The following is a 12,311-nucleotide window of genomic DNA, read 5'->3' as shown; positions in this document are numbered from 1 at the left end:
ATACGAGTAGACGCCGACGCAAGGCGTGGCAGAGAATCGCCCAGCAACCAGCAATACAAATAGACGCCGACGCAAGGCGCAGCAGAGTAATACAAGTAAACGCCGACGTAAGGCGCGTCAAGGCACCGACGCCACATACTAACGGGATCCGTCTAACGGAACACGGCGACAGAGCATCGCCTCGGCAATACAAGTAAACGCCGACGTAAGGCGCGACAGAGCACCGCAGCAGAGAGAGACGCCGTCATAAGGCGCGTCAAGGCACCGACGCCACATACTAACGGGACCCAGCTAACGGAATACGGCTGGACCGCTAAGGCCCGCCACTGCACTCAAGGATACCGCAAGATAATCCAAGTGAAATTGAAAATGAAGTATACAAACACGTTTTATTTTAGATTATAGAATTTAGAACCAATAAAGAGAGTGAAGTTTTTTTATATTAAATCGATTTGCAAAGTGCCCCTTTTATACAAATTTATTGTAAATGAACCCTGGGCACGGCGAGTATACCCCAACAAATATCAAAGAAGCAACGGCGCACGAAAAAGCTTCGTTACAATTGGCGCCCGAGCAGGGACCCTGCAAATCGTACAACGTCAGTAGGAACATTCCTGACTAGAAACCTAACAGAAAAAAGGCCGACCAGATTGATACCACGTGGTTAGACAACATTTCAAAGGAGCAGCTGATATCCATCACACAGGAATTGGGTATTGAGCAGACAGGTACCACCCGAGAAATCCGAAAGCGCATAGCAGCACTGGCCTCAAAGGCAAATACGGACTCGGAAATCCACGAAAAATTTTTATCCCTACAAGCCACCTACAAGGAAACTACGCACATGAGCGGCGTAAATGAGGTTAAGACACCGACTCCGTCGAACGGAGGAGGCACACCGAAGGTCGCCGTTACAACAGTAGAACAAACTCAATTCGCGTTTCCTCCCAGGAGTACAGTACCCACACAACAGTACTTACCATCAGGAATAGCGGTACCACCCAACGGTACATCTCAGGCACCTCCCAGGAGTACAGTACCCACACGACAGTACGTACCATCAGAAATTACGGCATCATCAACCGGCACATCTCAACCCACGCAACCGTACTTACCAGCGGGAATGACGGCACCAGCCATGAACTATACATGCCAGGTAACTCAGGCACCGACCGTGGGGTTCGCGCCCATCATCGACCAGGTAAGAAAGTGGTCCGTAAAGTATGAAGGTGGACGGGACCCGTTAGCTTTCATCGAACGGTTAGAGGAGTTAACCGAAGTATACGCGCTAAACGTGGACCTCCTGCCAAAAAGCATGCCCGAGCTACTAGGGGGCGCCGCGCTACAATGGTACCGCAATAACAATGCGCACTGGGGAGAGTGGACAAGCTTCAAAAAGGATTTTTTACGTTTCTTCCTGCCAGTCAGGTATTTCGAGCGTCTCGAGGACGGCATACGCCAACGAAGGCAGCATAACAAGGAAAAGTACAAGGATTACGTGCCAGCTATACAGAGCTTGATGAGACACGCAGGGTACACCAGCGAACAGCGGCTGGAACGAATCTTCCGTAACAGCCACCCCGATTACCAACTTTACATCCGTCGGAGGGACTTCACTAATCTCGCAGAGCTCCTGACACTCGCCGAAGAATACGAGAACATACGCGAGGACTATCGAAGATCATCAGGCGGACATCACCGCGAAGTTACGCGACACATCGCCAGTGACACAACTCGCGTGTCACCATCAAAACCTGAAACACAACCACCACCACCATCGAACCTAACGAACCGCACGCCTCCAAGCAATCAGAGATACGACCCCAACGGCGTATGCAGGAGATGCGGCGAACGAGGACATGACACCAATAGGTGCCGAAACCCACAGAAAAATTTCTGCTGGGAATGTGGCCGCAACGACATACGAACCATCGAATGCTGCCGCCGACGTCAGGGAAACGACAGAGGGCTCCACGAAGAAGAAGGCGCCGTGAGCCCGAGGGACCTAGCGCTGAAACGGCAGTAACAATGTACCAAGAGCATGGTCGCCTCTACGCCGTAGCCAAGCTCGGCGCGGAATCAGCCGAGGCGGTCATCGACACAGGGGCATCAAGAAGTTTCGTCTCGAGCAGCTTAGCAGAACGTGTGGTGAACTCGGGAAGCGGAGAAATGGTGAGAGTGGCCATCAAAATAACGATGGCAAACGGGACTAGCACTACCATCTTCGACGCCATAAGGACTGAGGTACGCCTCGGAGAAGCGTCACTCCACACAGTTTTACACGTCATGCCCGGAGCGATCGACGACATCATACTGGGCCTAGATACGCTAGGAAGCATGGGAGCCACCATATCATGTAGAGAAGGCCACCTCGTGCTAACCAGACCCCTTGCCCAGCACACACCGAATCCTGGAGCCGCGCCAGAAACTATTCAGAGAACAACACCAGCAAGAACGAATATCGCCAGGTACGACAGCCCTGGGACTATTCCAAGTTCAATATCATCAAGAAAGGATATCGCCAGGTACGACAGCCCTGGGACTATTCACAATTCAACATCATCAAGAACGGATATCGCCAGGTACGACAGCCCTGGGACTATTCAAAGTACACCATCAGCCAGAACGGATATCGCCAGGTACGACAGCCCTGGGACTATTCAAAATTCAACATCATCAAGGACGGATATCGCCAGGTACGACACCCCGGGGACTAATCAGAGTATAACACGAGCGAGAAAGGGTAACGCCGGGTACGACACCCCTGGAGCCTCATCTGGAACCATTCAGAGTATAACAGCACCGAGCAGCAGTAACTTCAAGCACGACGGCATTATGCAAAACAACGACGACGGCATACAAGAAGAAGCGGAACGAGTGCGCGGTTTTCTAGCAAAGGAACTCCGAAAATTCGAGAGCATGAGTGGAGTGACGACAATAGCCGAGCACAGGATTATCCTGACGGAAGACCGCCCTATCAAGCAACGTTACTTCCCACGCAACCCAGCTATGCAGACCATCATCAACAACGAAATTGACGAATTACTTCAGAAAGGATGCATCGAGCCATCCTGTAGCCCTCACAGCGCACCAATCGTACTAGCTAAGAAGAAAAACGGGAAGTGGAGGTTATGCGTGGACTATCGGCAGCTTAACGCCCGATCCGTACCCGACGCGTACCCCTTACCCAGAATACAACATATATTGGACAAGCTATGACGGGCGAAGTATATCAGCAGTTTGGATTTGAAAAATGGCTACTGGCAAATACCACTGGAGCCCCAGAGCCGTCCCTACACAGCTTTCACGGTACCGGGACGCGGGTTATTCCAGTGGCGCGTTATGCCGTTCGGCCTACAATCCGCACCTGCAATGTTTCAAAGAGCACTAGATCAGGTTATTGGACCGGAGATGGAACCCTACGCTTTCGCTTACCTCGATGACATAATCATCATAGGATCCACCTTGGAGGAGCACATTCGCAACCTGAAAGAAGTGATGCTACGACTACAGCGCGCCAACCTCAGAATAAATCCGGAGAAATGCGAGTTTTTCAAGAAAGAAATTCGATACCTAGGACACGTAGTAAGCGACAGGGGAATTCACACCGACCCCGAGAAAGTTGCAGCCATCAAAGACCTGAAACCACCAACGAACGCGAAAGAGGTGCGTCAATATCTCGGTATAGCATCTTGGTACCGACGATTCGTGCCCGACTTCGCGATGATCAGCCAGCCACTCACAACCTTGCTGAAAAAGGGCAAACACTGGAAGTGGGGAGCCGAACAACAGGAAGCCTTCGAGGTCTTAAAGCAAAAACTAATGGAAGCACCGATACTTGCCTGTCCGGACTTCACCAAGACCTTCGCCTTGCAAACGGACGCAAGCAATTTCGGGCTAGGTGCCGTGTTGACACAGAATTTGGAAGGCGGGGAACGCGTGATCGCCTACGCCAGCAGGAAACTCAACAAGGCGGAAACCAACTACTCGCCTACCGAGAAGGAATGCCTCGCGATCGTCTGGGGAATACGCAAGATGAGGCCATACTTGGAAGGGTACCGATTCAGGGTAATCACGGACCATATGTCTCTAAAGTGGCTAAACTCCATCGAAAGCCCCTCCGGCCGTATAGCACGATGGGCCTTGGAACTTCAGCAGCACACCTTCGACATAGAGTATAGGAAAGGAAAGCTGGACCTGGTAGCGGATGCACTATCACGACAGCCACTGGAGACCCTACGACTGGCAACGACAACAGAGCGACCATGCAAGTGGTGGCACAAGCGCGTGAATGAAGTGCGCACTAACCCCGAGAAATATTTTGACTACGGCGGCCACCGTGGTGTGATGGTAGCGTGCTCCGCCTATCACACCGTATGCCCTGGGTTCAACTCCCGGGCAAAGCAACATCAAAATTTTAGAAATAAGATTTTTCAATTAGAAGACAATTTTTCTAAGCGGGGTCGCCCCTCGGCAGTGTCTGGCAAGCGCTCCGATTGTATTTCTGCCATGAAAAGCTCTCAGTGAAAACTCATCTGCCTTGCAGATGCCGTTCGGAGTCGGCATAAAACATGTAGGTTCCGTCCGGCCAATTTGTAGGGAAAAATCAAGAGGAGCACGACGCAAATTGGAAGAGAAGCTCGGCCTTAGATCTCTTCGGAGGTTATCGCGCCTTATATTTTTTTTTTTACATGATACAAGATGGACAACTATACCGCCATATTCCCTGCCGGTCGCACGATGAGGAAGCGGTACCTTGGAAACTTTGTGTACCCACACCACTGCGACAACGAGTATTAGAAGAAAATCACAATATACCAAGCGCTGGACACATGGGCATCCGCCGGACAGTAGCGCGGATTGCCAACCGGTACTACTGGCCCGGCATGCTTCGGGACATCAGTCGATACGTACGACAGTGCGAGTCTTGCCAGAAGTACAAGGAAACACAGCAAAAGCCGGCCGGAAAGATGCTCACACAAGTGGCCCAAGAACCATTCGCCACGGTATGCGTCGATTTCGTTGGACCACTCCCACGATCCACACACGGGAACACGATGCTACTAGTATTTTTCGACCGCTTCAGCAAATGGGTGGAACTGGTCCCCATGAGGCGTGCGACAGCAGAAGGCCTACGCCGTGCGTTCAGAAAACGCATCCTCGCAAGATTTGGTGCTCCAAAGATACTGATATCGGACAACGGCGTCCAGTTCACCAGCACAATGTGGCAGCGTTACCTCAGGGAAATGGGGATACGACAACAATTCACGGCGCCGTACACCCCGCAAGAAAACCCGACGGAACGGGCGAACAGGACAATCAAGAGAATCATAGCACAACTCATCAGATCACAGCACAACAGATGGGACGACCGTCTCCCAGAAACCGAGCTGGCCATCAACACCAGTGTGACCGCGTCCACAGGATACAGTCAAGCCTTCCTCGTACAAGGACGGGAACCGCGACTACCAGGGGCATTGTTTGACGAGGTCAACCTGGGGACGGGCACAGCTACCACAACGGCAGAAGAGAAATCTGACAGAATGCAAGAGGCATTCAGAATAGTGAGGCAGAACATGTAACGAGCGGCGGCAGATCAAGCACGGCACTACAATTTACGGCGGTGAAAATGGACCCCCGTAGTCGGCGAACTAGTGCTCGCAAAGGAACACCATCTCTCCAAGGCCGGCGAAAATTTCGCGACAAAGTTGGCCCCCAAATATGACGGACCCTACCAGATCCTAGGATATGTATCACCAGTGATACTCAAAGTACGAAAAACCAACGGCGGGAAGGAGTAAACGGTCAATATTGGGGAGCTAAAGCCATATCATGCAGCAGAGACCATCGCGGGAAATTAAAATAAATTCAGGGAAAATAATCTAATCAATATCAAGGATGGGAGGATAAGCAAGCACCGGTCATTCTATCGCAAACCACCGAGGCGACAACACTTTCTTTTGCTACGAATTTCTTTTCCAAAAAATAAAAAAAAAAAACCAACAACCTAAGATGGAGAGCCATAACCCCAAACTAAAGAACAGCGTCAAGCGTATGCGCCAGCATTACGCTGACGTCGCACGTATCATCACACCACCGAACACCACAGGCGGCGACGTCAACAACATGCGTGCAACTACACACGCAAACATGTACGCTGACGTCGCACGCACCATTACATCACCAAACACTGCAGACACCTACACCAACACCACGAACACCGAGTCAGCCGCAGCCGCAGCTTATGCCAGCACCAACATCAGACGCGCGGCGGAAGCAGCCAGACGGGCAACGGAACTCGTGATACGCACCACGCGCATATCTAAATGGGAGGAAGTCGCGGCCAAGGCCCACAACAAGACCAGCACATCACCACTAACAACCACACTGGGTAGGATAGACGTGGAGGCAGGGCAGTTGCCGGCAGCCATCGAGCTCTCCTCTGGCAAGGACACGGGCCCACCGGAACAACAACAGCAAGCGATCATTGAGCTCTCCTCGAATGAGGACACAGCCCCACCAGAGAGGGAAGCGACGAAAACAATATTCCCGGCAGGACCAGGCGGCATAACACTCTACGCGACTGACCTCAATGCCCTCAAGGGATCTAGATGGCTAACCGATACCGTCATTGACGCTTGGGCAAAGGGACTGGAAGGGCAACACGGACAACACAATACGACTCTCAGCCCTTTCGTGATCTGGCAGCTGACCCAGAAGAGGAATACGGAGGAAAATTACCGACGCATACACCGCTGGGTCCGGAACGTCGACCTGTTTGGCAAGAGATCCTTGCGCCCCACAACGTAGCCAAACAGTGGTACCTACTCGGCCTGGCGAACGCAGCAGTCACACACCACATCACTGACACGGAATGCTGGCAGGAGCGGTACGTATGGATAGCGGACTCGATGCACAGGGCCAAAGTTCCGCACGCAACACAGGCTTGGGTGGATTTCCTTCGGTGGGAGTATGTACAGCGGTACGGGTATGACGGGTTTAAGGCCCAGGAGCTAGTAGTCGAGGTCCCTCAACAATGCAACAACAACGACTGTGGCGTATACGTAGCCGAGAACATGGAGAGGGTATTGCGATACACAGGGAGCGGAGAAGGAGTACCCGGACTGTGCAGATAGCCGTTCACCTAGGAAATGGCGAGCCAGAAGCGCACGGAAATGTTGAACCGATTTCTACGGGATGGTCGAGAGTCCACGAAGACTACGCAAACCATAACCACCACATACAATCCTTACACAGTCAAACAACCAATCCCGGAAGACAACACTGAACCGGTAGCACCAGACGCCGAAACAGAGCCACAACAAACAACAGCAGGCCACCAAGAGGTGATAATCGAGGTCCACGACGCGGATGGACCAACGCTAAACCGATTCCCGAAAATTTCAGAAAGCGTGCGAGACATTTTCCGACGCATCGCCGAAGGCAAAGGACGCTCCCGCGTAAAATTTCGCACACGGGAATACACCGTCACGGTGGTAAAAGGCAGGGCCCGCATACGAATACTGGGCACCGAGGGCTAAATTTCTGAAGTGGGGGGGGGGGAGTGTGAGGACCAAATAAATCCTCATTAATTTGGCCCACACAAAACGACCCCACAACATATTTGACACGACATTAACACAACAAGTGGCCACACGATCAACCAACCAGTCTCAGCAACACAACGAGCGGTCGCAACATTTGAGCTAGCAACACCAAACACAACAGCCATAAAAGGAGCGACACAGCAGCAAAGCAGTCAGTCAGCACGGAGCTGTGGTCGTGACCAGAGCTACTAGCGAAGTATATCCCTATTGCAGTTGATCTTCTCTATGCAATAGGAATCCACATCATAGGAGCGAGTCGTGGAATGGTGATTGCGGTTGATCTTCTCTACGCATCACCCCCAGAGACCAAAGGCCCCGCCACAGTAACGCGCAACCGCGACAGGTGACACCCGCTCACCTCCGTCAGTAGAAGTACGCCGGCAGAGGCCGCAACTGAGCGGCAACGCACGTAAACCGACGCAAGGCGCAGCTCAGCAATATAAGTAAACGCCGACGTAAGGCGCGACAGAGTATCGCCCAGCAAATACGAGTAGACGCCGACGCAAGGCGTGACAGAGTATCGCCCAGCAAATACGAGTAGACGCCGACGCAAGGCGTGGCAGAGAATCGCCCAGCAACCAGCAATACAAATAGACGCCGACGCAAGGCGCAGCAGAGTAATACAAGTAAACGCCGACGTAAGGCGCGTCAAGGCACCGCCGCCACATACTAACGGGATCCGTCTAACGGAACACGGCGACAGAGCATCGCCTCGGCAATACAAGTAGACGCCGACGTAAGGCGCGACAGAGCACCGCAGCAGAGAGAGACGCCGACATAAGTTGCGTCAATTCACCGACGCCACATACTAACGGCACCCAGCTAACGGAATACGGCCGGACCGCTAAGGCCCGCCACTGCAATCAAGGATACCGCAAGATAATCCAAGTGAAATTCAAAATGAAGTATACAAACACATTTTATTTTAGATTATAGAATTTAGAACCAATAAAGAGAGTGAAGTTTTTTTTATATTAAATCGATTTGCAAAGTGCCCCTTTAATACAAATTTATTGTAAACGAACCCTGAGCACGGCGAGTATACCCCAGCAAATATCAAAGAAGCAACGGGGCTCGAAAAAGCTTCGTTACAATCTTAATAAGCTCTTTCCGTCTAACTCTGCCTCCCCCTCTTATATTTTTATTAATCTTTTATTCACTCCTCCCTCTGTCTTTTTCGATTCATCTATCTCTATTTCGTCTCACTCTATCTCTTTCTCAGTCTCCTTCTCCTACCCTCTTTTCTCTTCTCTCAAGTTTTTCTCATTCTCCTTCATCTCTTATTGCCAGTCCCAGAGGGTGGCCTAATCCCAGTCCCAGTCCGTCTCTGGTCTAGTTCCCGGAAAAAAGGATCGTAAATACTAATACAGACAAATTAATACACCAAATTTCAGGCAAATCGAATAGGACGTACATAGGTACATATATAGGTATGTATGGTATTATTAATTCATATCTTTATTTGGGCTTCGGCTTTTTATTTATCAGTTTTGCCAGATTGATGCTACTAAATCGAATATTGCAATGGAAATAACGTTAAAGCTCTCAGCAATAGCTTTCATTTGATATCCATAATACACACACATTGTACAGGTATCCGGGTCGACGTTTTGGCCTATATCTCAAGACCCTTGTCACTCAGCGATATAAAATTTACTCTGTACTAAAGCACACATCAACAGCTTTCATTTGCTATCCATATTACACACACCTTCTAGGGGTATCCGGGTTCACGTTTTGGCCTATATCTCGAGACCCTAGTCACACAGCGATATAAAAATTACTCTGCACTAAAGCACACATCAACAGCTTCAATTTGATACCCATAATGTAAAAACACATCCTAGTATTACCCTGATCCAAATTTTGGCCTTTATCTCGAGACCCTAGTCACCCAGGGATATGAAAATTACTCTGTACTAAAGCACTCATCAACAGCTTTCATTTGATATCCATTTTGTATAAACACATTTTAGGGGTGCCCGGGTCCAAGTTTTGGCCTATATCTCGAGACCCTAGTCACCAATAGGTATGAAAACTACACTGTGCTAAACCACTCATCAACAGCTTTCATTTGATATCCATATTATATAAACATATTCTAGGGGTACCCGCCACGTTTTGGCCTATATCTCGAGACCCTAGTCACCAATAGGTATGAAAACTACCCTGTAGTAAAGCACTCAGCAACAGCTTTCATTTGATATCCATATTGTATATACACATTCTAGGGGTGCCCGGGTCCACGTTTTGGCCTACATCTCGAGACCCGAGTCACCCAGGGGTACGAAAAATACTCAGTATCAAAGTACTCATAAACAGATTCCATTTGATACCCATATTGTACAAACACCTCCCAGTATTACCCAGGCCACGTTTTGATCTCAAGACCTTAGCCAGAACGGGATAAAAAGTATCGTATGTCCGTTCCCTGGTTATAAGCTACCTCTCCACCAATTTTCAGCCAAATTGGTTCATCCGTTCTTGAGTTATGCGTACTGCAACTAACACGACTTTCGTTTATATAGTATTTTTCTAAAAAAAAATCATAACTCAAGAATGGCTAAACCGATTTGGGATTTCAAAATCAACTAACCATCATCTCTCCTTCCTGTATCTTTCCTAAAAATTTCATGGCAATCTTTCTATCGGTTCTCGAGTTATGGAGTGACAATTAAAATGTACACTTCTTTTTATATATATGGATATTGACGTGATAGAAAAATTTTGGTAGATCTACCACAACTGTGGTACCTTTGTTACCTGTACATGCTTATATGCGCCTCTGAGTGCTGAGAATGCCAACCAGGAATGCTTCGAAAATTTTGGTGTTCGAATTTTAATATCTGAAAATTAAAATAGTATCTCGATTAACACATAACATACATATGTATATATGCATATACGTATATAAATATATACATATATAATTTTATACCCACCTTCTGAGCAGCTTTTACCATTCTTGCCGAAGGGGCATACACATCTATTAGTATTAGCAATACGTTCACACTTCCCTTCCGCTCCACAATCTAGGTCACAAAGATGTGTACTGGAAAATAATAAAGCATACAATTTATCAATATCTTGGATAAGATATTTACTATAAAACTTACTTTTTAACTATAGTTCTTCCACCTCTTGATAAGTTTAATTTATCCGTTATTGTATTATATATAATTTGAATATTTTTGTTCGTTATTGACTTTGAATTTGAAGGATCTTCAGCTTGTACCGCGGACTGATCCTGATATGTATTTTGACCTGAAGACAGATATCCGCCAATCAGATGATTGTTTGCCATTTTATTTTGTAAGGTTGTCGATATATTTTGGGTATTTTTAAATGCTGGCTTGGCGGAATTTCCATTAGTGCTACTTTTTAATAAATTAGGTATTGATTGTGATTTTAAATTAATTCGTATGGATTTTTTGTTTAATGACGCCACATAAGGGCTATCAGTTGTGGCAGTTTCTACAATCTGATTATGCGCGATGGCACCTAATACCGTTGTTTGGTATATGTCGATATCTTTTAACTCAGGTACATTTTGGTTAGTATTAGTTAACTTTTGATCATCGCCATTTGTGAAATAAACATCTTCAGATGATATGTAATAATCGTTTGAATTGACTTTTGTTTGTTCTTCGTTGCGCTTTCCATCGTCTTCAAAAAAGTTGTTGCCTTCCTCTCCATCAACATCCTCCACTGAAGACGATGCCGCTGATATTGAGGATGAGACTGACGTAATATGTTCTCCACCGACCATTGACGATAACGGGGAATAGCTGAGTAACAATTGATTATCATGATCACTACCATTGGCCAATTTAGCGCTAAACGAAGCACCTTTTTGGTAAAGTACATCTTCGTCAGATTTAGAATGTCCATCAAAGATCGTTGTGGAATTTATTACTATAAGGAAACAAAAGAACGAAATATAGGCCAGTGTATTTTAAAGTTTTTGAAGTAGCGACCTAATAATTATTTTAAAAAATTCGGCAACCTATTATTAAAAATTAAAATTAAAACTTTCTACTGTGAAGCTATTCTGTCTAATTGAAGATTGATTCAGTACAAAATAACTTCTTAGTCGCATTTTCTTCCATATGAGAAAGTTTAATTTGGAAAATGTTTTAAAGAACATCAGAAAGAAATAGGTATATTAAAAACCAAAGACAAACCCCTTGTTTCTAAAAATTGGCCAATTTAGCGCTAAACGAAGCACCTTTTTGGTAAAGTACATCTTCGTCAGATTTAGAATGTCCATCAAAGTTCGTTGTGGAATTTATTACTAATAAGGAAACAAAAGAACGAAATATAGGCCAGTGTATTTTAAAGTTTTTGAAGTAGCGACCTTATAATTATTTTAAAAAATTCGGCAACCTATCATTAAAAATTAAAATTAAATTTTTCTACTGTGAAGTTATTCTGTCTAATTGAAGATTGACCCAGTACAAAATAACTTCTTAGTCGCATTTCCTTCCATATGAGAAAGTTTAATTTGGAAAATATTTTAAAGAACATCAGAAAGAAATAAGTATGTTAAAAACCAAAGGCAAAACCCTTGTTTCTAAAAATTTCCACTATACATTGCAAATAAACATTCAATAAAGCAACATAATAGACAAGTTTGTAATTCGAGTATTTGGGAAACATTTAATAAATCTTCAATTGCATTTTAATTGAGTTAATGACTTGATG

At 46.9% G+C, this 12,311-nt stretch overlaps 1 protein-coding gene across 2 annotated transcripts in view; it reads right to left on the bottom strand.

Annotated features, from left to right (window-relative positions):
- Positions 1-12,311, bottom strand: part of SP2353 (EGF like, fibronectin type III and laminin G domains protein pikachurin) — a 165,603-nt gene that overhangs the window by 28,828 nt on the left and 124,464 nt on the right. For both annotated transcript variants that reach the window (XM_067777026.1, XM_067777027.1), the window contains exons 5-7: positions 10,724-11,522; positions 10,550-10,659; positions 10,371-10,453 (exon numbers count right to left, since the gene is read on the bottom strand). In XM_067777026.1, the coding sequence (XP_067633127.1) occupies positions 10,371-10,453; positions 10,550-10,659; positions 10,724-11,522 (992 nt within the window). The remainder of the gene's footprint in view (positions 1-10,370; positions 10,454-10,549; positions 10,660-10,723; positions 11,523-12,311) is intronic.

Source organism: Eurosta solidaginis, chromosome 3, assembly GCF_040869045.1.
Source record: "Eurosta solidaginis isolate ZX-2024a chromosome 3, ASM4086904v1, whole genome shotgun sequence".
NCBI classification, from domain to species: Eukaryota; Metazoa; Arthropoda; class Insecta; order Diptera; family Tephritidae; genus Eurosta; species Eurosta solidaginis.
Note: the sequence above shows the minus strand (reverse complement) of the source record. Positions and strands in the feature narration are given on the sequence as shown.